The sequence below is a fragment of the Hemitrygon akajei genome, chromosome 5 (genome assembly GCF_048418815.1).
Source record: "Hemitrygon akajei chromosome 5, sHemAka1.3, whole genome shotgun sequence".
Lineage (NCBI taxonomy): Eukaryota > Metazoa > Chordata > Chondrichthyes > Myliobatiformes > Dasyatidae > Hemitrygon > Hemitrygon akajei.
Window position 1 is genome coordinate 138,732,501 of NC_133128.1, and position 25,733 is coordinate 138,758,233.

Consider the following 25,733-nt stretch of genomic DNA (forward strand, 5'->3'; position numbering starts at 1 on the left):
TAATGTATTATTTTTGTTTTGTGCAATTTGAGTGAAAAAAAGGAAAGGAGCACCATGCAAAATTTGGGCACCCCAAGAGATTTGAGCTCTCAGATAACTTTTACCAAGGTCTCAGACCTTAATTACGTGTTAGGGCTATGGCTTGTTCAGTCATCGTTAGGAAAGGCCAAGTGATGCAAATTTCAAAGCTTTACAAATACCCTGACTCCTCAAACCTTGTCCCACTGGTCAGCAGCCATGGGCTCCTCTAAGTAGCTGCCTAGCACTCTGAAAAGCAGGAGAAGGCTATAAGAAGATAGCAAAGCATTTTCAGGTAGTCATTTCCTCAGTTTGTAAAGTAATTAAAAATGGCAGCTAACAGGAACGGTGGCGGTCAAGTTGAGGTCTGGAAGACCAAGAAAACTTTCCGAGAGAACTGCTCGTAGGATTGCTAGAAAGGCAAATTGAAACTCCTGTTTGATTGCAAAAGACCTTCAGGAAGATTTAGTAGACTCTGGAGTGGTGGTGCACTGTTCTACTGTGCAGTGACACCTGCACAAATATGACCTTCATGGAAGAGTCATCAGAAGAAAACCTTTCCTGCATCCTCACCACAAAATTCAGCATCAGAAGTTTGCAAAGGAACATCTAAACAAGCCCTGTGGACTGATTAAGTTATAATAGAACTTTTTGGCTGCAATGAGCAAAGGTATGTTTGGAGAAAAAAGGGAGCAGAATTTCATGAAACGAACACCTCACCAACTGTTAAGCATGGGGGGGGGGGGGGGGATCGATCATGCTTTGGGCTTGTGTTGCAGCCAGTGGCATGGGGAATATTTACTGGTAGAGAGAAGAATGAATTCAATTAAATATCAGCAAATTCTGGAAGCAAACATCACACCGTCTGTAAAAAAGCTGAAGATGAAAAGAGGATGGCTTCTACAACAGGATAATGATCGTAAACACACCTCTAAATCCACAATGGACTACCTCAAGAGGCACAAGCTGAAGGTTTTGCCATGGCCCTCACGGTCCCCCGACCTAAACATCATTGAAAATCTGTGGATAGACCTCAAAAGAGCAGTGCATGCAAGACGGCCCAAGAATCTCACAGAACTGGAAGCCTTTTGCAAGGAAGAATGGGTGAAAATCCCCCAAACAAGAATTGAAGGACTCTTAGCTGGCTACAGAAAGCGTTTACAAACTGTGATATTTGCCAAAGGGGATGTTACTAAGTATTGACAATGCAGTGTGCCCAAACTTTTGCTTCACGCCTTTTTCCTTTTTTGCTACTTTGAAAGATGGAAATAAAAAAAGTAATCTTGCTTAAAATATTAAAGAAATGTGTCACCTTTAACTTTATGCCTTTTGGAAATCAGGTAATCTTTTACTCGCTTACCTATACACAGTAACATAAATTTTGGCCAGGGTGCCCAAACTTTTGCATGCCACTGTATAAACTTGGCAGGTTAGACACCTATAAATTATTACAGCAGAAGCTGGTATGGCCTGAAATGACAACGTAAAATCCTGCAAGGAAAAATGAGGCTGTCAAAACCAACAAAATATCCCACGGGTCTTAAAGAAAATGCTCAAAATTTGAACAAATATAGACACCAAAACACTGATAAGAGGTTGATGTATCTAGAGGGTGAGAACATGGTAGAAGGATTCAAGGAAGGAACTTGAAAGCTTACAATCAAAGAAGATGAAGCTACAGCCACAAAACATGAAGCAATGAAGATTTCAAAAGTGCGAGATAAAACGATAGACTACTGAGACACTGAAAGATGGAATAATTAGAGGTTTCTGCAGAGATTAGGGTTGGGGGTAGAAGAAAAACTTAAAAGGGTTGTGAAAACTGAAGAATTCACAAAATAGCAGTCAGTATGGATCAGCCCATTGAATTTAACTTCTCAATCTAACACTGAAAAAATTTTCATCAAAATCAAAAGACTTACTTTGCAAATTTGATAGTAGCAAACAGTTTGCACATTTCTAAGGATGCAGATCGCTATTATTTTCATCAAACTGTGTGATATTGCTCTTAGCAATATCAAAGTTTGAAGAAGTACATTTCTGTGTAGAAGATGGAAGGTTGGTCAGGAGAGATTTGTAAGCTCGAGTCTGAAGGTGAAAATATCTAACAAGTGGCTTGTTAAAATCTAAGTGGTCAAAGTAGAATGAAACAAAGAGGAGATGGATTTGGACAAAATGAGATTAGAGAAAACAAGGCAAGAGAAGTGATGTAGTTTTGAGAAAATGTCCAGGACCAAGGCAGCAGGAAATAGTTCTAGGTAACCAAGTCCAGTGATGGGTAGAAAGTCCAGGGCTCAATCTTTCTGGTTAATATGAGCACATCGTATTTGGTGGAAGAGGCAAGATACCAATTTAAAGTCAAAGTCAGGTTTATTATCATATGCACAAGTACATGTACAAACAGATTCACCATAAAACTCCTTATGGTGAAGAGAAGACGATTAGAGCCTTACATTCCTGGACAACCTTAACTAATAGTTTTAGCAGTGGATAATAAAAAAACACTGATCCTATGGTCCATCCAAATCTGGGAAATGATGGTTTACAAATGTATTGCAAATCATTCAAATTTGCATACCTTGGACATGAGAGAGTGGGGATAGGAAGCGTTCTGTGACAAAAACAGGCAGGTGACATGTGAGGAGGGGGAAGAGGGACAGTGGTTTTAGAGACAAGAACACTAAAGGAGTTTGGGTCAAAAATTTAAAAAATGCTGTTTATTTGATCTAGAGTATAGTTTTGGCCTCCTTGTTTCGAGAGGGATACAATTGTCTTGGATATCAGGGATGAGACAGTTGGCTTATGACAAAAAGATGGGCAATTTGCATTGATATTCATTCGATTTTGGGAACATGAGGTGTGATCTGAATGAAACAAATAAGATACTGAGAAGGCTTAACAGGGTATTTCCCTCAGGCAGGAATCTAAGACTCAAGGGTATATTTTCAAAAATAGAAGTAAGCCATTGGCTCCTTGAGTATTCTCTCCCCACTTCAAAGCATCATGGCTGACCTAATCTTGGCCTCAACTCTACCTTCCTGCTCTACCTCCATGTCTCTTGACTTTTGTTGTAATTCAAGTGCCTATCAGTTTAAATTGCCAATTTAAATTGAGACAGATAACATACGAGTTTATTCTCTCAATCACAAATCTTTGGAATGCTGCATTATTGAACATCTTTAAGATTGAGCTCAACATAATTTGTACCATGAAATGGAATGTTAAAGGGTATATAAATCAGTCAAGATCAGATCAAACGAAATGATTTTAAATGGTCGAACAGATTTGAGGGGTAATTTTTTTCTACTTGTGTTCCCATTTCTTACACTCACAGAAAAATTCAGCACAAAAGCAGACCCTTTGGCACAATAAGTCTGTGCTAACCATTGAGCCCTACTTACACTAATCCTACACTCATTTTGTTGAATTTTGTTGATTTTGCAGATCTGTAGTTACAAAAACATCATGTTGAGCCTGATTGCAGTTTTAAAGTTGACAATTTTTCTAAGACACAAGAAAAAAAAGTCGAAGAGAATGCGTGGGGAGGAGAACGAATCAAGATAACTATCAGAAACGCTTAATGATTCCGATCGTAGTAGAAAAGCTAACAAAACCTACAAGTTTGGATGACGGGGGCAACTTACGGGTTGAAAATCTTGGGGCCAGAGACTCAGAGCAGAGGGAGGTCAGAGAAATGCTAGGGGGATTGAGACAAAGCTCAGAAGAGGAGAAAGTGCAACTACGAGGGAATTAGACAAATTCTTTCGGATTGTTCCGCACTGTTTCAATTGAGCAACAAGAAGCTACAGCCGGGCCTGGGGGACCTGCATCTCCTCTATTACCTGCGCTGCTGGGCTGCAGACACGTCTCCAGGAGCTGTCTGTCCGGGGTTGAAGACTCCTCCATCCTCCGCCAGTTGAGCACGACCAAGCAGCGCAACACCCAGTAAACAGATGAGCCAGATGTGACGAGAGGAAAGCAACAGCAGCAGTCCCGCCATTGTGGTGATGAGGGACTCAGCTGTGCACCATTGATCATCCTCCCCAGCGGCGCCCAAACCGGAAGTGGCAACGGTGTGTCGGTGTAATTGGTCCCCACTGTGGCGCAGTAAGGGACCGTTGTTGGTGATGGCAGGAACAGCGCTGAAGCGGCTGATGGCCGAGTACAAGCGTGAGTAGTGAAAGAAGGTGTTAGGATAGTGAGTGGGAAATGCACACAGGCATAGGCCACCACCATTCAAAGCTCCGTTGCCAGAGGCGAGGCTTTAGTAGTTGAGGGGTAATGTTGCTAGGGCCTGACTCGGGCCCATCGCTGCGGTGCGGAAGCCCCAACCATCCGCATCCCTACCTCTGCCTCGTTACTTCACGGTTTCTCCTACTCTTTCAAGTCCTGGTACTGGATGTGTTTTGGGTTCTTGGTGTTGTACAGTATTTAGCTGAGACAGACTAGGAGACGTGGCTGTTGATTTGCACACAAGATCCAACAATTTTTTTCCCCCGATGGGTCAAGTGTAGCTCGTTTCCACTCCGGTCCTGAGATGACAGTTGAAGTTAACGTCATACCTAAAAACGCTGTGACGGGTTTCGTAAGAGATTAGATGGGCAGATGGGTATTTTTGTGAGTTGTTTACTGTTTTTGCTGGGGCTTGTATATACATCCAATTCATGAGAATGAGGTTCTCAATACCACACCAAGTGGTGCGCCTATACTGGGAATTCCCACGTCTCAGTAGAGAACATAGAAATTTACAGCACATTACAGGCCATTTGGCCCACAATGTTGTGCCGACCATGTATCCTTCTCTAGAGACTGCCTAGAATTTCCCTACCACACAGCCCTCTATTTTTCTAAGCTCCCATGTACCTATCTAAGAGGCTCTTAGAATACTGTATTGTATCCGCTTCCACCACTGTTACCGGCAGCCCATTCCACACACTCACCACTCTCTGTGTGAAAAACTTACACCTGACATTCCCTCAGTACCTATTTCCAAGCACCTTAAAACTATGCCCCCTCGTGTTAGCCATTTCAGCCCTGGGGAAAAAAGCCTCTGGCTATGCACATGATCAGTGCCCCTCATTATCTTATACACCTCGATCAAGCCACCTGTCATCCTCCATTGCTCCAAGGAGAAAAGGCCAAGTACATTCAACCTATTCTCATAAGGTGCACCCTCCAATCCAGGCAACATCCTTGTAAATGTTCTCTGCACTCAAGTCAAGTCAAGTCACTTTTTATTGTCATTTCGACCATAACTGCTGGTACAGTACACAGTAAAAATGAGACAATGTTTTTCAGGACCATGGTGCTACATAAAACAATACAAAAACTACACTGAACTACGTAAAGCAACACAAAAACTACACTAGACTACAGACCTACCCAGGACTGCATAAAGTGCACAAAACAGTGCAGACATTACAATAAATAATAAACAAGACAATAGGCACAGTAGAGGGCAGTAAGTTGGTGTCAGTCCAGACTCTGGGTATTGAGGAGTCTGATGGCTTGGGGGAAGAAACTGTTACAAAGTCTGGTTGTGAGAGGTTGAATGCTTCGGTGTCTTTTCCCAGATGGCAGTAGGGAGAAGAGTTTGTATGAGGGGTCCCTGGGGTCCTTCATAATGCTGTTTGCTTTGCAGATACAGCGTGTGGTGTACATGTCTGTAATGGCCGGTAGAGAGACCCCAGTGATCTTCTCAGCTGCTCTCACTATCCGCTGCAGGGTCTTGCGATCCGAGATGGTGCAATTTCCGAACCAGGCAGTGATGCAGCTGGTCAGGATGCTCTCAATACAACCCCTGTAGAATGTGATGAGGATGGGGAGGTGGGAGATGGACTTTCCTCAACCTTCGCAGAAAGATGAGACGCTGCTGGGCTTTCTTTGCTATGGAGCTGGTGTTGAGGGACCAGGTGAGATTCTCCGCCAGGTGAACACCAAGAAATTTGGTGCTCTTAACGATCTCTACCGAGGAGTTGTTGATGTTCAGTGGAGAGTGGTTGCTCGGTGCCCTCCTGAAGTCAACAACCATCTCTTTTGTTCACATTCAGAGACAAGTTGTTGGCTCTGCACCAGTCCGTTAGCCGCTGCACCTCCTCTCTGTAAGCTGACTCGTCATTCTTGCTGATGAGACCCACCACAGTCGTGTCATCAGCGAACTTGATGATGTGGTTCAAGCTGTGTGTTGCAGCACAGTCGTGGGTCAGCAGAGTGAACAGCAGTGGACTGAGCACGCAACCCTGGGGAGCCCCCGTGCTCAGTGTGATGGTGTTGGAGATGCTGCTCCCGATCCGAACTGACTGAGGTCTCCCAGTCAGGAAGTCTAGGATCCAGTTGCAGAGGGAGGTGTTCAGGCCCAGTAGGCTCAGCTTTCCAATCAGTTTCTGAGGGGTGATTGTGTTGAATGCTGAACTGAAGTCTATGAACAGCATCCGAACGTATGTGTCTTTTTTGTCCAGGTGGGTTAGGGCCAGGTGGAGGGTGATTGCAATGGCATCGTCTGTTGAGCGGTTGGGACGGTACGCAAACTGCAGGGGATCCAGTTAGGGGGGCAGCAGGGTCTTGATATGCCTCATGACGAGCCTCTTGAAATACTTCATGATGATGGATGTGAGTGCAACGGGACGGTGGTCATTTCGGTAGGACACTGAAGACTTCTTTGGCACGGGGACGATGGTGGCGGCCTTGAAGCCCGCTGGAACGGTGGTGCTGCTCAGGGAGATGTTGAAGATGTCAGTGAGAACATCTGCTAGCTGGTCTGCACATCCTCTGAGCACTCTACCAGGAATGTTGTCTGGTCCAGCAGCCTTCCGTGGGTTGACCCTGCACAGGGTTCTTCTCACATTGGCCACGGTGAGACACAACACCTGGTCATTTGTAGGGGTGGTGGATTTCCTCACTGCCATGCCATTCTCTCTATAGTATTCACTATAGAGATGTGTGTTATCTTTTACAAGGGAGCTTTGAGACCATTATGGAATCTTTTCCTTTGATCTCTTCCCATGACATGCTTGAAAAAGTTTCAGGAGTCAGGTGCTAGGTGTTGGGCATGTGAACAACATGTCCCGTATAACAAAGTTGATTGATGCCAGGGATATTGGCTTTCGAGACACTATTGGCTTAATGTGTCCTTCCAGTGAATTAGGATTTTATGGAGACCATGTTTCCAGTGCCTGAGGCCAGAAAGCATAAAAGATGATAGGGATCACTGCTGTATTTAAGAGCTTGATTTCAAATGCCATTTTACTCAGTCAGCCAAAGGCTGTTTGGGAACTTTGAAGGAGAATTTCGTCAGTAAAATCTTCCAAGAGATGGCTACCAACAGCTGGTTGCTGTCCACTTTTCTTTTGGAGGACGGCGTAGATGCTGAATGTAGGTTGGTAGAGGATTTTGCCAGTGGACTATAATCATGACCATCATCAAGGAAGGAGACAAATACAACTCTGGTAACTACAGACGGGTCACCTTATTATCAGGTACTGGGAAAGTCATTACTAGGGTGCTTCACGAATGCTTTCTAGCTGCTCCCCTAGTCACAATGATCATGATTTTCATCGGGCATCAGCTTGAGAAATTCAGGATGTACGTCTTTTTCAAACCTTCTGAAACCTTTTAACTCCTTCATTCAAGAGGGAGTGTGGAACACTCAAGTACTGCAAGTTGTGATCTTAATGAGTCCAGAGAAAATTGCAATGGTTGTAGTCCCTTGGCATGTACAACTTGCAGATACAAAAAATAAGCTTGTGAATTTGTGACTGAAGCACCTCAACACCAAGTTTGAGAATTTCAGCAGTCATACTATCTTTTCCCAAGGCCTTGCTGTTTCGTAATTGGCCTTTAGCCTTTGTGATTTCCTTTTGTAGGGAGTGATGTCAAGGCTGAATAACTAGTTTGCTGTAAAGTGAAATTGAAGGTGATCTTACCGATGACAGTATCCACATAATTCCTTTTAGTAAATTGATGATTGTGGGTTTTGTTTGTTGGTGTGCAGTTCCGGTTTTAAGGAATAAAACCAGAATACTATTGGGAGAGCATTTTGGTAGTAGTGTTCAGAAATTAAATTATGCATAGAAATGGATAAAGAGTCTTAAAATTGTCCAGTTTTACTGAGCTAAAATGCAGTTATAAGGTTAGACAGACATAAAAGTGCTGTAGGCATATTGAGATTTTGACCAAAATATCTCATCACAAGAAAGAAGCATGTTATTTCTGAATCTAAAACCCTAACCATGTTTGTGGAGGTTAAATGGAAAATAAGAAAAAATATTGGATATGTGCAATATCTAGAGTTCATTAATGCAGAAATAGTGTATAGAAAGTGCAGAAATGAAAGTAAGATGGAGACTGGAAAAGTTGAAAGACTGCTTGAAAAAAAGGATGAAAAAATACCCTGAATTGTTTTACAAATGTGTAAAAATCAAGAAAATAACCAAAGAAAATTATCAAATATACGATAATCAAACTCAAAAAGTTGATGCAAACGTGATAGTTAAGGAGGATGTGTCAGATATTGGATTGGAGAAATTTTGCGAGCGAGAAGATACTAAGGGGTTTAGCATGTTTAAAAGTAGGTTCCAGGGCTAGGATAGAATTCAACCCAAGTTGTTAAGAGGAAGCAACAGAAGGAAATAGCAAAGGTTTTGAGTTGAGAGTTAGGGGGCAAAAGTTTAAGGGTAACACGAGGGGGAATTTCTTTACTCAGAGAGTGGTAGCTGTGTGGAATGAGCTTCCAGTAGAAGTGGTGGAGACAGGTTCAGTATTGTCATTTAAAGTAAAATTGGATAGGTATATGGACAGGAAAGGAATGGAGGGTTATGGGCTAAGTGCGGGCCAGTGGGACTAGGTGAGAGTAAGCATTCAGCATGGACTAGAAGGGCCGAGATGGCCTGTTTCCGTGCTGTAATTGTTATATGGTTATATGGTTTATATATGGTTTTGACCATTCTCTGAGGACTTGGAAGGTCACAAATTTTGCATGCTGTTGAAACAGAGAAAAAGGGATAGGCAGAGACATCAACACTAACATCAATGGTGGGAAAATTATTATTAACAATTCTCAGGGTCAGTACAGATCTTTTGGAAAAACTCATTAAGGACAATCAGCATGGCCAACTACAAAGATATTGCATGACTAATGATTGAGTATATTTTGAAGTGTGTCCTTGATAGTGCAATTGATTTTGAATCTTTGACAAGATTCCATGTGTCAGAGTGGTGAGTAACCCTCTTGAAAGCCTTTGGAATATAAAGGACAGCAACAAATTGAATCCAAAATTGGTTCAGTGGCAGTAATACAGGATAATAATCAACTGTAGCATTGTTGCTGGAAGTCTGATTCATAGGGTTTTATTGGGCTCAATAGAACCATAGAACATTACAGCACAGAAACAGGCCTTTTGGCCCATGGCTGTGCCGAACCATTTTTCTGCTAAGTCCCACTGACCTGCACCTGGACCATATCCCTCCATACACTTCTCATCCATGTACCTGTCCAAGTTTTTCTTAAATGTTAAAAAGGAGCCTGCATTTACAACTTCATCTGGCAGCTCATTCCAAACTTTTTTCTCCCCTAGCCTCAGTGGAAAAAGCCTGCTTGCATTCACTCTATCTATACCCATCATAATTTTATATACCTCTATCAAGTCTCCCCTCATTCTTCTATGCTCCATGGAATAAAGTCCTAACCTATTCAACCTTTCTCTGTAACTCAGTTTCTCAAGTCCTGGCAACATCCTTGTAAATCTTCTCTGCACTCTTTCAACCTTATTAATATCCTTTCTGTAATTCAGTGACCAAAACTGTACACAATACTCCAAATTCGGCCTCACCAATGCCTTATACAACCTCACCATAACATTCCAACTCTTATACTCAGTACTTTGATTTATAAAGGCCAATGTACCAAAAGTTCTCTTTACTACCCTATCTACCTGTGACATCACTTTTAGGGAATTTTGTATCTGTATTCCTAGATCCCTCTGTTCTACTGCACTCCTCAGTGCCCTACCATTTACCTTGTATGTTCTACCTTGGTTTGTCCGTCCAAAGTGCAATACCTCACACTTGTCTGTATTAAACTCCATCTGCCATTTTTCAGCCCATTTTTCCAGCTGGTCCAGATCCCTCTGCAAGCTTTGAAAACCTTCCTCTCTGTCCACTACACCTCCAATCTTTGTATCATCAGCAAATTTGCTGATCCAATTTATCACATTATCATCCAGATCATTGATACAGATGACAAATAACAATGGACCCAGCACTGATCCCAGTGGCATACCACTAGTCACAGGCCTCCACTCAGAGAAGCAATCCTCCACTACCACTCTGACTTCTCCCATTGAGCCAATGTCTAATCCAATTTACTACCTCACCATGTATACCTAGCACCAGTCTAATCCAATTTACTACCTGAAATTTAAAAAAAAGGGAAATGTTGGAAACACTCAGTGGGTCAGCAACCTCAAAGAAATGGTCATCTAAAGTCTGAAACCTGTATAAGTTATGTCTAATGTATGTTAATTTAAGTTTATGTTAATTTGTGTTTGTTCTCATTGTGTAACGTAGCAAGCTGCTCCTACTGCAAAAAGATAGTATTCCTGACAGCTCATAGATGCCTGGTTTCGAGCTTTCAGCATCATGTGCTGGATCGGTGCATCAATTAATGAGAAGAATGGTCTGGCCATGACGTAGTGAAGAATTCTCTACACTGGAAATTTCCTTTTTATTTTCTTAAATGGGACTACAAGTTAAACTATTTTGGTTAAATGATGAACTAACTATCTGGATTATCTACTTTAGTCTCAAATGAAGCATTTCTGACTTGGCTACTGCTTGTAAAACTGGCACTGCAGATTATAATATTGTACTTGAAAAACTGTACATTGTTAGTTGGTGAGGTGGAATAAGTGCTCAACCTGCCAGAGTGCAAGATGGAAACTGGTATCTACAGGGACTTTGTAGGTTATTGGTGACCTGACTTGTGGAAAATCCAACTTTATGCAAGTTCACCCATATTTTTAAGTGTATTTCTGGGTAAAAGGTTTCATGCTGTTAATTTATGACTTGATGCAATATATTATTCCATTGGTTTACTTATGTGTAGTTTTGGGGGTTATTAACTGAAATGAAAGAATTTTGTCAAAATATATAGAGCAATGTGATGTGGGTCACTAGAAAAAAACATTTCTCATTTGCAGTGGAATTGTCTTACGAACAGTTCTTATGATCAGAGCCCTCTTACGTGACCTGGTGACTGTATGAAATATCACTCACAATGAGAGATAATGTTATTTTGAATATTATTGAGGATGACTAGTGAGGTGGTCAGCTCGGTCAGAATGTTTCATGATAAATTCACTTGCTGAAAGGGTGATTGAAGCAAACTCAATTGTGTGACATTTAGAAAATTAATGAAAATAAATTTTGGGAGAAAAAAGCTTTGTAGAATATAGGGATAATCTGAGAAATTGTATTAATTATAAAGGAATACTAAGGCTATCAAAGGAGTACAGGTTCCCCCACTATTCGAAGGTACAGCGTTCCTATGAAACAGTTCGTAAGCTGGAATGTCATAAAGTGAAGAAGCAATTACCATTTATTTATATGGGAAAAATTTGTGACTGTTCGCAGACCCAAAAAATAACCTACTAAATCATGCCAAATAACACATAAAACCTAAAATAACAGTAACATATAGTAAAAGCAGGAATGGTCTGATAAATACACAGCTTATATAAAGTAGGAATGCTTTTCTGCAATCATTGCAGCACTGTCCACCATTGCAGCGAAAATCTCACGCAAGCGCTCTTGGCAGCACTCCCGGCAGAAGCACTCTTTCCAGTAACCTTTAAGCTATGAAGCTACCAAATAACACATAAAAATACACAGCCTATATAAAGTAGAAATAATGTACATACTGTGTAGTTTCACTTCTGGAATCGGGAAGACAGTCCGGACACTGATGATGGTGTGTTAGGCTGAGTGGTCAGAGGTTGGGGTGGTGGGAGGTAGAGGAGACTGGGGTGTCATCTCATTGTCGTCTGTTTCCATCAGGGCAGGCAGGTCACCTTCTCTATGTCTGCTTGCCTCGATGTCGAAGGTCGAGTTTCATCGTCTGCTGTGGCTGATGTGGAAGACTTGAAAAACGAGAGTATGCTTGACTGCTTAGCCTCGCGCATTTTTCTATCATACAGTTCTCTGTAAACACTCAAACCATCCTGCAAATATGCCCTAAACCTATGTACCCTTTCAAAATTAAAGTCATACTTTTCTGCAATCATTGAAACATTGTCATTCGCAGCGAAAATCTCACGCAATTACTTCCCATTCAGTTCCTGGACGACTTCACTTTCGGGCTGTTCACTACTGCGTTCGGTTTCATTGTTATCCTTTCCTCTTCATCAGCTCTCCATCTCTCAGTTCTTGGTCATGGGATGCCGAAACCTCTTCAACATCATCTTCGTCAACTTCCACAAACCACCTCCTTAGCCAAACGCCAAACTCACTATATCCTTACTTTGTTCACCACAATTGAAACGCTTTATTATGTCTAGTTTTACGCTAAATGTAACACCCTTAAGTGCTCTTTTAGGCTTTTCCGATATCTTAGAACTCATCTTGCTAACGGATGCACAGAATAAATCGACATAAAGCACAGATGCTCACAGGCATGTGTTTAAGCAATGGCGGCTGGAATGCAGTTCCGGGGGAGGAGCTTGGCTGCTCGGCGTGCATGCTACCTTTTTCACGCGCTGCCTTTTTTCGTAACAGTGAAAACACCTCCTGTTAGCGAAAACAGATAACTAATGTAGGTCTTTTGTAACAGTGAGTTGTAGAGTGAACATTCGAAATATGGGGGACACCTGTATAGGGAAGATGATACTAGAAATGCTGGAATATGCATATCAGGAAGCGTGAACAGATTGGGACGTTTTACCCTTGACAAATGAAGGCTAATAGTTGGTCTATTAAATGTCTTTGAATGTCTTAAGTTAAATGTTTTGTCAATGAATGCAGAGAGCATGTTCCATTTGAGGGGATCAGAGGCTATCATTAATGATTATATTGAAAAGAATTTTGAAGATGTTTATAGAACCCAAGAGTGCCATAGCAAGTTCCACATTCTTGCCAGTGTGAGCGAAATAAATAAATAGTACAGTTGCATTTAAAGGAAGGATGGGCTGCAGTGAAGGAGAAGGGACCAGAATTAAACTAATAAATTTAGATGAGGAAAGATAAAAATGGTTATTGCATAAGAGGGCATTTGACATATTGGTGCTGTAGCTCTATGTAAAAGCAAACTACTCCCACTCATCTCCTTTCCACAGCTTTGAATATCTTTCCCTTCATATAATCATCCATCTCTCTTGTGAATATGCCTAAATCTGCCATATTCACCTGGCAACGCATTCCAGACCCAACCACTCACTATTTGTGTATAAAAATGGTCTTTGGTCAATCATCTTCATTCAGTGTCGCCCTGTTACCAATGGGAACAGCTTCACTTAAACTACTGTCTAAACCTTCCATTAATAAGTACTCCATCAGATCTCTTTGCCAACTTTTCTACTCCAGAAGAGTAGCCTTGGCTTCTCCATGACATCCTTGTAACTGGTGTCCCCCATCGATAGAATTGGTTGAGCAAATATTTTCTGTATGCTCTCTAAAGTTTTTTGTGTGTTTCCAAATGTGTGAGGCTAGAACTGGACAATAATCCAGTTATGGCAGAACCAGAGTTTTATATAGGTTTGTCATGACTTCCTTGTGTTCTTTCTTCTGTATATAAATCCCAGGATTCCATATTCTCTTAACTTGCCCTGCCATTTCAACTAATAATCAACCTAAACCATCCAGATCCTTACTCCTTTTCTATATTTTCTACAGTTTTCTATATTTTAATAATTTTCTGCACAGAGCAATTACCTTCAATTTTCAGGTTGTTGTGATAGACCTTTGCTTTTTTCATGATCAACATACCATTAAGCGATATATGTTCACTGTGATGCTGATGAATCCGCTCTTTCAATACATGATCAAGAGCTTCATTTTTCATTTTATGCAGTGATTTTCTATTTTTCGTTAGGTCACTTCTCAGAACTATCAGATGTGATTTCCTTACACGCCGCTCTGATGTAGTGGGAAATCGCGTACTAGGCAAGTTACAGCAGTGGTTTGCCATTGCCTTCTGCTGGGTGAGTGTTTTTTTAAAGAGATCACCAGCTCTTAACGGGAGCCAGCTGGATTTGAACTCAGGACCTCCAGCGCTGATGCCACTACGCCACCAGCTGCCTCTCAACCTGTACTGTGTGATTAGTTTATTTCCTATGGGAATCTGCCCTGCAGAAACTGTGTCAAGCAAAGAACAGGAATGATCAGTTTATGTGGAAGATGGAGTGGATAATCCTAGTGCATGTCATTCTTGTGGTAAGAACTTTCTATCACCAGAGGGTGGTGTTGTACTTATTTTGGTATGGTGCTTACCATGTCAAGGTTGCTATTGATATAAAGCATCTTTTGTATTTTCCTTTAGGTGAAACCCATTTGTAACATGTTGCACTATCCTTCTTTTAAATTCTAACCAATTGTGCTTCTTATTATTGAGGCAGCTGGGCCTGTAAAGTTACTTGCTATCAGATAGAAATTATATTAAACTTGCAAATGTGAGAGAGTAAGACATCCTTCCCTATCTCTCACAGCTGTTGTTGAAAGGAGCAGGTCATAAGTGTCAAGGTTGGCCTAGCTGCCTTGGTTTGTGTTTGATGAGGTTTGCCATTGAAAGCTCATCCAGAAAGTCATGAGGCATGGGGTCCATGGAAACTTGGCTGCATGGATTTAGAATTGGCTTGCCCACAGAAAACAGGGTAGTAGTAGATGGATGTTATTCTGCCTGGAGATTGGTGACCAGTGGTGTTCTACAGGGATCAGTTCTGGTACCCCTGCTCGTTGTAAATTTTATAAATGACTTGGGTAAAGTGGAAGGCAGGTCAGTAAGTTTTCAGTTATCACAAAAGGTCGGAGGTGTTGTGGACAGTGTAGAAGGTTGTTGTAGTTTACAAAAGGATGTAGACAGGATACAGAGTTGAGCAGAGAAGTGACAGATGGAGTTCCATCTGGAAAAGTGTGAACTGATAAACTTTGGCAGATTGAACTGGAAGGCAGAGCACAAGGTTAATGGCAAGATTCTTGGCAGTATGGAGGAACAGTGTGGAGACCAAGTCCATAGATCTCAAAGTTGCTGCTCATGTTGATAGGGTGGAGTGATAGGTGTATGTTGCATTAGCTGTCATTAGAAGGGGGACTGAGTTCAAGAGCCTCGTAGTTTTGCTGCTCTGTAAAACTCAGTTAGATAGTACTTGGAGTATGGTGTTCATGCACCTCATGAAAGGATGTGGAAGCTTTAGAGAGGGTACAGAGATTTACCAGGACACTGCCTGAATTAAAGAACATGTCTTATGAGGAAAGGTTGAGCCAGCAAGAGCTCTTCTGTTTGGAGTGAAGAAGGATGAGGGCAAATTGAGAGGGTGTATACAATTACAAAAGGCATATCTACAAAAGATAGAGTGGACAGCCAGCACCATTTTCCCAGGGTGGTAATGGTCAATACCAGAGGACGTGTTTAAAGTGAGTGGGAGAAAGGTTAGGGGAGATGTCAGAGGTAGATGCGGTTGAGGTGCTATTCTGAACTTGCTTCTATGTTGCTGATAGGTAACAAATTACATTGTTTGAACAACAGCAACGAAGGAATCGTGTGAGATTTCAGTGCAGCATCTGTGCTTCAAACGTTTGTGTTCGGAGCATTATATTTTTTGCTATCATGGCAGAATTCCTTGACTTAGTTGGCAATAGACCAGCTGACTTGCTTTTTCCCACAGTGTGGCCTGCCTATATTTTAGCAACCATTTAATGAGCAATACCACAATTTGAGACTGGAGTTTGATTCCCAATCCCACACTGCTAGTTTAGCTATTATACTGATTGCTCAGATAAAGTTTCATCTTCGCTGTGAATGCTGACAGATTGCTTCTTGGAACTCCTGAGAACCATACAGTCTCCAGTAGTCATAGGCTTCGGTTTTGCAAAAGATCTTGTGGTAATGGAATACCGGTTCCAAGTTATGGCTGTGAGAAAAACACCGTATAGTTAGAAATATTTTGCCAGCATTGACATTGCTTAAAACACTGGATTTAATACAGATATTGTCGTTGCTTAAACATAGAGAATGATTGATTGTAATCAATTTGCATAAACATCAGTAATGTCATTAATTTCATACTAAATTTATTTCCTTTGAGAAGATTCTTGATATACATTATAGACCAGGTGCTTAAATCATAGAGAGAAAAACAGTTAACGTTTCACATCAGTAATCTTTCAACACATCAAGGAAAGGTTAGAAAGCGAGCAAGTTTGCAGTTAGTTGGATGGAGATGAATACAAACTGCTGGTATTAGCTGAGAGAAAATGGAGAAGGTTTGTTAATTGCCTCAAGGAGATGTAAATAGAAAAGTCCCAAACATTTCTTACAGGTGAAGCAGCAATGCTGCTCTACCGTGAAGAAACCTGATGCAGGTTGTGTGACACCTCTGCAAGGGTAATCTTGAGTTTCCAGTTGACTATCATTTCAGTTCTCCATCCCACTCCCACTCTGATCTTTCTTTGCCCCTGTCACTGTTCTAATTGACCTGTTTGTGTAATCTGTTCTCTTGATAGCCACAAAGTTCCCTTTGTTCTTTCTATCTTTCATCTTTCCCTGCAATGTAACATACCACTTCCTAGCTTCTCTGGGTTCTGAATGAAAGGTTATGGGTGTGAAGCAATTAAACTCACCTTCTCACTCCATATAAGCTGCCTAACCTGCTGTATACTTTCAGCATTTTCTGTTTTATTTCAGGTTTCTGTTGATTTTTATTCATTACAGATGATTTACAATCTTGTGTAAATTTGCGTGTTTGTCTAAATTTGTGGTACTTGTGAGCTATAAGAGATGCCAGACTTGATCATTATTACTTCATTTATCTTTTCTGTATTTTTGTTAATTTGAAGTGAAATATACTGGAAATTGAAATGATCGGAGTGGCATAATGAGTTTTTAGTACTTTCTAGATTGGTTGAATAATTAACAATTTTTAAATAAATTATACTGGAAAAATCTTCATTTTCTAGAATAGTTGAAATGTGTACATTCGGAGCTCTGCAACACAATACATTCTGCATTCAATGGTTTGAATGTTTTCCAACTGGACAAATTGTTCCTCTGTCCCGGATTCATCAAATCCTCATTGTGACAGCTATTTATGTACTCTTTCCCCTTTTGACTTTATGATAAAATTAAGTAACTGAAAAGGATGTTGTGCATCTGAAAATGGATGGAGCAATTTAATGACACATTTTGTTTTCGATTGACTATCATTATAACTTGGGACTGGAAGTTGAATAGGTTGTTCACAGTCTGCACAGACCTTACTGAAGATTCAGGCACTGTCAGCTTACTGTATTTTGAAGGATATACAGTTGTAAGAAAAATAAATTGTGACCCCTTTGCAATTATCTGATTTTCTGCATTAATTACTCATTAAAGGTGGTCTGAACTTCATCTAAGTCACAATAATAGGCAAACACAACCTGCCTAAACTAATAATACACAAACACTTGTACTTTTCTTGTCTTATATCAACACATTGTTTAATCATTTATCATCCAGGCTGGAAAAAGTATGTGAACTCTTATCTTTAATAACTGGAAGAACTTCCTTTAGCAGCAATAATCTCCACTAAATGTTTCCTGTGGCTTCTGATCAGACTTGCACAATGACGAGTAGGAATTTTAGATCATTACTCCATAAAAAATTGTTTCAGTTCATCAATATTTCTGGGATATGTGCGTGAACAGGCCTCTTCAGGTCATGTTACAGCATCTCAGTTGGGTTAAGGTGTGGGCTCTGTCTTGGTCATTCCAAAACACACATTTTCTTCTTTTAAAGCTATTCTGTTGTCTATTTACTCTTGTGTTTCGGATCATTGCCTTGTAACATCCAACTTCTATTAAGCTTCTGGCTACCCTGACATTAACCTGTAAAATATCTTGATACAATTTTTGAACTCATTATTCCCTCGATTGCAAACTGACCAGGTCCTGAGGCAGCAAAGCAGCCCCAAACCATGATGCTCCTTCCACCATGCTCACAGTTGGGATGAGGTTTTGGTGTTGGTGTGCATTGCCCTTTTTCCTCCAAACATAGTGCTGTGCATTTCTGCCAAAAAAGTTCAACTTTTGTCTAATCTCTGCAGAACATTGTCTAGAAGTGTTGTGGAACATCCAGGTGACCTTTCAAAAACTTAAGATGTGCAGCAATTTTTTTTTGGAGAGCAATGTTTCCTCCGTGGTGTCCTTCCATGAACACTATTCTTGTTCAGGTTTTTTTTAATATAGTGGACACATGAACAGAAACTTTAGCAAGTTTTAGAGATTTCTGCAGGTCTTTTACTTTTATCCTTGGGGTCTTTTTCACCACCTTCAGCATTGCACTTGGTGCTGTTAGTGTGATTTTTGCAGGATGTCCACTCCTCAGGAGAGTAGCAACAGTACTGAATTTCCTCGATTTGTAGACAATTTCTCTTACTGTGGACTGATGAACACTCAGATCTTCAGAAATGCTTTTGTAACCTTTTCCAGCTTCATTCATCTACATTTCTTCTAAGGTCCTCTGAAAGTTGTTTTGATCAACATAGACATAAACATAAAACAGATTTTTCTTGAAGAGCAAGCTCTGTCAGTAACCTGACGTTGTCTCTACAGCCCACATCTCCATTGACTGGAACACCTGACTCCAAATAGCTTTTGTCGAAGGCATTACCCAAGCGGTTCACATACTTTTTTGAACCCAGACTGTGATTGTTAAAATGATGTACTCAGTATTGATGAGAAGAAGTACAATTGTTTGTTTGTTATTAGTTTAGGCAGATTATTGTGACAAATCAGACCAGGTTTTATGAGTAATTAATGCAGAAAACCAGGTAATTGTAAAGGGTTCTCAAACTTTTTGTTGTAACTATATACTGAAAAATTTCTCATCTGGTTTTCACAATTCCATTTATTTCCTATTCCATTTGCATGTGAAAAGTAATAATAATCAGAGTTTTCCGGAACGTGTACGTAACAGGTTAGTTATTTCTCTCCCATCCTTTAAAGTGAAGAAATGATGTGACTTAATTTAAGAATAACTTGCTGCCTGTAGTGACAAAGCTCCAGCATTTTAATTTTTTTCCCTTCTGGGCAGAGCAAGAAAATGGCTTAAAAAGAACTTAAATCTCATTATTAAATAGATTCTTGCATTGTTAAATATTGATCCTAGCCCTCTTGTAGTGAGATTAATTAATAATTACAGTATGAAATAAGCAGTCTTTTGGAACTAATGGAGAAGAAGGTGAGATGCTGTTCCCAAGAAACAGCAGAGAGGTATGAATTGGCAAACCATGTGAGAATTTGCAGATTTCACTGTATCTCTCTCTTTCTCTCCATACTTTGGAATAGTTGCACGTGAGTCGTCTATACATGTTCTGGGACCTGGTATATTTCTTCCCTTTGAATTTTTAACAATATTAGACATCTGGCCTGACCTCCTCTCTCCTACGCCAGAGGTACTTGCTTAAACAGGCTGGATAGTAATCTTCTAGCAGCAATTTTGTCAGAAAGAACTTACTTTCTGCCTCCATCACCCTCTTCCAATAACCATTTCCGTTAATTCCCAGACCATTTTACCTGTGACCAGGTCAACAGTTACGCATCAGCTTAAAGTGCCTTGAAGGTTGCAGAGAGTTATGCCTCACAAAGTGAAAAGATATAAAGTTTCTATTGATTATGATGGTTTTAGTATTTTGAAATTGTGAAAATATTAAGCACAGGTCATCTTTTCTCATCAATATCTTTTTGATTGCATTGTAAATTGAGTTTGTTTTGAGAAGGGTGCCTTAAAATTCATAAGTTCTGAGTACAATATTTATGATTTGATATCCAAAAACAAAGTATTATAAATCCTGGAAATCTGAAAGGGAGTCATCTCTGGACTGAGATGAAGTGCCTTGACATGAATGAAGCATTGCTCTCCTTTTCCATCTATAGATGCAGTTTTGTCCCCCAAGTTCCTCCTGTGGTTTTTATTACTCCTTCCCATGGGAGAATAGTGAATCATTGTAATTCTCTGGTCAGGAGAGCTGTGTAAGTTCCATCGTTCAGTATAATTGGGACTGAAGTCAAAAGCTGTTCAGATATGAAGGGAATCTAGTGATATGGGTTCAGTGCATGAAAGTGGCTCTGAAATATATAGCATAGTCTTATTGAAGAGCAGAACAAGCATGAGGGGCTGCATGGCCACTTTGTATTCCATGTGCTGTCAGTTCTAGTATTTGTACTCACAATTCCTTGTACGTTACATTTCCTTGACCTGCCATCTATTGTTCATAGATGCCTTTGCCACTTGCTTTGACGTTCATCACTCCTTTTCTCATTTATTCTTTCCTCCCTCTTCTGTTCTCTGCATCTTGTTACTTATCTCTTCCAAATTCTGTTGAAAGGTTATCAAACTGAAATGTTAATCTCTTATTCCCCTCTTATTAATTGTGCATAGTGTGTACAATGATTTTTGTTTAACCTTTTGATATACTTGAACTTGAGAACTTGAAAAAGGTGCAAGAAATAGATCTAGTAGAACCAGCTCCCAGTTTATCTAGAACCAAAAAAACACTGTGGCACCCAACAAAGCCTGTACTGATTGACTTTTTTTTCTTTTTTTTTCTTTTTCTTTTCATTCTCTTTTTATAGCACTATAATCTGTGTGTGTGTATGTATTTGTATATATCTACAAATTACAGTAAGATATATATACAGGTTTCCCCCGCTATTCGATGGTACAGCGTACCTATGAAATGGTTCATAAGCCGGAATGTCATAAAGTGAAGAAGCAGTTACCATTTATTTATATGGGAACAATTTGTGAGCGTTCGCAGACCCAAAAAATAACCTACCAAATCATGCCAAATAACACATAAAACCTAAAATAACAGTAACATATAGTAAAAGCAGGAATGATGTGATAAATACACAGCCTATATAAAGTAGGAATACTTCTCTGCAATTATTGCAGCACTGTCCACTCCAGCGAAAATCTCACGCAAGCACTCCCGGCAGAAACACATGGCGCAAGCGCTCCTGGCAGAAACACACGGCACAAGCGCTCCGGGCAGAAACACACGGTGCAAGCGCTCCCGGCAGAAACACACGGCACAAGCGCTCCTGGCAGAAACACATGGCGCAAGCGTTCCTGACAGAAACACATGGCGCAAGCGCTCCCGGCAGAAACACACGGCACAAGCGCTCCCGGCAGAAGCACTCTTTCCCGTAACCTTTAAGCTATGAAGCTACCAAATAACACATAAAAATACACAGCCTATATAAAGTAGAAATAATGTACACCCAGTGTAGTTTCACTTACCGGAATCGTGAAGACAGTGAGGACACTGATGATGGTGTGTTAGGCTGAGTGGTCGGAGGCTGGGGTGGTGGGAGGTAGAGGATACTGGGGTGTCTTCTCATCGTTGTCTGTTTCCATCAGGGCAGGCAGGTCACCTTCTATGTCTGCCTGCCTCGATGTTGAAGGTCGAGTTTTGTCATCTGATGTGGATGGCTTGAAAAACGACAGTATGCTTGACTGCTTAGCCTCATGCATTTTTCTATCATACAGTTCTTTGTAAGCACTCAAACCATCCTGCAAATATGCCCTAAACCTGTGTACCCTTTCAAAATTAAAGTCATACTTTTCTGCAATCATTGCAGTGTTGTCAATCGCAGCGAAAATCTCACGCAATTGCTTCCCGTTCAGTTCCTGGACGACTTCACTTTTGGGCCATTCGCTACTGCGTTCAGCTTGAATTGTTATCCTTTCCTCTTCATCAGCTCTTCATCTCTCAGTTCTTGGTCATGGGATGCTGAAACCTCTTCAACATCATCTTCGTCAACTTCCACAAACCCTTAGCCAAACTCACTATGTCCTTACTTTGTTCACCACGATTGAAACGCTTAATTATGTCTAGTTTTACGCTAAGTGTAACACCCTTATGCGCTCTTTTAGGCTTTTCCGATACCTTAGAACTCATCTTGCTAACGGATGCACAAAATAAATCAACATAAAGCACAGATGCTGACAGGCATGCAGTTCCTGGGGAAGAGTTTGGCTGCTCAGCGTGTGCTGCCTTTTTTCATAACAGTGAAAACACCTTCTGTTAGTGAAAACAGGTAACTAATGTAGGTCTTTCGTAACAGCGAGTTGACGTAAAGCGAACGTTCGAAAAACGGGTGCACCTGTATTTTAATTTGTAGTTTTTTCTATTATGTATCGCAAAGCAATGAATCTCCCGACATATGCCAGTGATAGTAAATCTGATTCTGAACTGTCTTTCTAATCTTGTTTCCATTCTTGCCTTATTTCACTGCAGCTTAGCTCGCTGGAACTTCATAAAGTAGCCATTACTTTGTCCAAATAGAAAAGTAACCTCTTAAGCTACGTACAGAAGTTGCAAAATGGTTTTGCTGTAGGATCACATTGTGCTGGTCAGTGTGGAAATTAAGGAAGAAGAAGTGCTGGATCTTCTTAAAAGCATTAAGATTGATAAATCCCCAGGACCGGATATGATACACCCCAGGTTGTTGTGGGAATTGAGAGAAGAGATCACAGGAGTATTAGCTATGATCTTTGAATCCTCTTTGGCTGCAGGGGAAGTGCCGGAGGACTGGAGAATGGCAAATGTAGTTTTCTTGTTTAAAAAAGGTAATAGGGAGAAACCTGGGAACTATAGACCGGCGAGTCTTACGTCGGTGGTCTGCAAACTACTGGAAAGGATTCTTAAGGATAGCATCTACAAGCATTTGGAGAAGTACAGTCTACTCATGGATAGTCAACATGGTTTTGTGAAGGGAAGATCGTGCCTCACGAGCCTGATTGAGTTTTTTGAAGAGGTAACAAAAGAAATTGATGAGGGTAAGGCAGTGGATGTGGTCTACATGGACTTTAGCAAAGCATTTGACAAGGTCCCTCATGAGAGACTCATCTGGAAAGTCATGAGGCATGGGATCAGTGGAACCTTGGCTGTTTGGATAAAAAATTGGCTTAAAGGAAGAAAGCAGAGGGTAGTTGTGGAAGGAAAGTATTCTGCCTGGAGGTCAGTGACTAGTGGAGTGCCGCAGGGATCTGTCCTGGGACCCCTGCTATTTGTGATTTTTATAAATGACCTTAGAGGCAGAAGGATGGGTGAGTAAGTTTGCAGATGACACAAAAATTGGAGGAGTTGTGGATGGAGATGTAGGTTGTTGAAGGTTACAAGAGGATATAGACAGGCTGTAGAGTTGGGCAGAAAAATGGCAGATGGAGTTCAATCCGGACAAGTGTGAGGTGACGCATTTTGGAAGGACAAACCAGAAGACTGAGTACAGGATTAATGGTCAGTTACTTAAGAGTGTGGATGAACAAAGGGACCTTGGGGTTCAAATCCATACGTCCCTCAAGGTTGCTGCACAGGTTGATAGGGTAGTTAAGAAGGCCTATGGGATGCTAGGCTTCATTAATGAGGATTGAGTTCAAGAGTAGAGAGGTCATGTTGCAACTCTACAAATCTCTGGTGAGACTACACCTAGAGTATTGTGTTCAATTCTGGTCACCTCATTATAGGAAGGATGTGAAAGCTATGGAGAGGGTGCAGAGGAAATTTACCAGGATGTTGCCTGGTTTGGAGAACAAGTCATATGAAGCAAGGTTAGCAGAGCTGGGACTTTTCTCTTTGGAGTGCAAAAGAATGAGAGGGGACTTGATAGAGGTCTACAAGATTATGAGAGGCATAGATAGGGTGGATAGTCAGTACCTGTTTCCCAGAGCACCAATAGCAAACACCAGAAGGCATATGTACAAAATTAAGGGAGGGAAGTTTAGGGGAGACATCAGGGGTAAGTTTTTTACACAGAGGGTTGTGAATGCCTGGAATGACTTGCCAGGGATGGTGGTGGAGGCTAAAACATTAAGGGTATTTAAGAGCCTCTCGGACAGGCACATGGATGAAAGCAAAATGGAGGGTTATGGTGTAGTGTGGGTTTAGTACTTTTTTTAAGGATTATATGGGTCGGTACAACATGGAGGGCTGAAGGGCCTGTACTGTGCTGTAGTGTTCTATGGTTGGATCTGTTATGTAGGAAGTACAGTTGAAATCATGTTCACATAAGTAAGCACAGAGTGGAAGATGTGTGGAACTTGCTGCTGGGGGAAGTGGTGGAAATAGATACAATAGCAATGTTTAAGTGACAATTAGACAGATAAGTGAACAGATGAGGAATGGGGGGATGTGGACCACGTACAGGCAGATGTGTGATATAAATTGGTATGTTTGGCACATACAAGGCCAAACGACCTGTTCCTGTGCTGTGCCATGGTGGACTTTGTCCTATGTTCATGTGAGTGGGTTAAGATGAATCCGGTTTCACAATCAATAATACCAGGGCTGCAAGGCTTTCGTTGTCAAGGCTGTTGTTCCTTGCACACTTTGAAGATCTATTACATCATTGAGCAATTAAACTATTAAAAAGGAGCTCTAAACTCCAACACGCCAAGCTGTAATAGCATTGTGCTAACTACTCTTCTACCATGGCAGAGTATTCCATAAGTATGTAAAGGGCAGTATTCCACAAATGACAGGGAATAACTGCTGTATCATAAAGGCCGTATTTCATTGGGTGTAGGGCAATAAGAAGCCCTGGTAAAAATAAAGTCAGTGGGACACCAGAAGAGAATACTCTGAAAGTTAGAGTCATATCTGGCATGTGAGAATATGGTTGTGATTGTAGAATGTCTGACGTCCCAGCTCCTCTGGTGACTTTGCATCATGATATCTGAAGTGGGGATTTTCATTAGTAATTGAACAATATTAATTTTTATCAGAACTTTATGATAGGTGTGTAACACTTACCCAAAAGGCTGGTATATGTCTAGGGGAAAAGGAGATCCAGCCACTCACCAACTCCGCCTCCCGTACACGCAGGTGCTGTGAGAATCGCATTTATGCCTCGCGCCCGTCAACAGTATCAAACCCACAACAAATACCGGTATGAAATACACTTTAAAGAGTTTACTAAAATTAAGAGTATTAGGCAATACAATATATATATACAAGAAAAAAACAAAAGGCGCCAACTTATCAAAGTTCAGTCAGTTAGTGCACTCATTGGAGCTCAACCAGCGAACCATTCGACCCCTCGTCGCTTGCCTCCGACTTCCACGTCTTCCACCTCGGACTCCCCGATGGTCTTCCGAGCGCACGTCCACCTTCCTCGGCGTCTCCCTCCCGACTCCCCTCACCCCCAAGCCCGCGCAACCCCTCCCCCAAGTTCCCAGCCTCACAAAACACAATAACATTCCCTATTGATTAACAAATGAATACAATTACCATATCAGCCATTCTAAAGCGAAACAACGGCGAGAGAAACATTTAACAGACAAAGAAACATCCCTACTCGTAACAAACCAAAGAAGCCCTTTTTAGTAACATACACAGGACATTGGACAGATGAATTCTTCCATGCCTTTCAGGTATTGGCTGAGAAGTGGTGGGAAGTATTTGCCTCAAAAGTTGCAGGCAACTGCTGCAAGAACAACTGACAATCTATTGGAAAATCAAAAAGTTTGC

General features: G+C 41.1%; 2 protein-coding genes across 3 annotated transcripts in view; one reads left to right on the top strand and one right to left on the bottom strand.

The window, feature by feature from the left end:
* Nucleotides 1–4,076, bottom strand: part of pofut2 (protein O-fucosyltransferase 2) — a 32,870-nt gene extending 28,794 nt beyond the window's left edge. The window contains exon 1 of the mRNA XM_073046636.1: nt 3,861–4,076. Coding sequence (XP_072902737.1) covers nt 3,861–4,018 — 158 coding nt within the window. The 5' untranslated portion in view covers nt 4,019–4,076. The remainder of the gene's footprint in view (nt 1–3,860) is intronic.
* Nucleotides 4,077–25,733, top strand: part of ube2g2 (ubiquitin-conjugating enzyme E2G 2 (UBC7 homolog, yeast)) — a 53,862-nt gene continuing 32,205 nt past the window's right edge. Inside the window, exon 1 of one of the 2 annotated variants that reach the window (XM_073046637.1) lies at nt 4,077–4,188. In XM_073046637.1, coding sequence (XP_072902738.1) covers nt 4,146–4,188 — 43 coding nt within the window. In that variant the 5' untranslated portion in view covers nt 4,077–4,145. Of the gene's footprint in view, nt 4,189–14,118; nt 14,208–25,733 lie in introns of those variants that run through there. The other variant, XM_073046638.1, reaches the window with a different exon arrangement.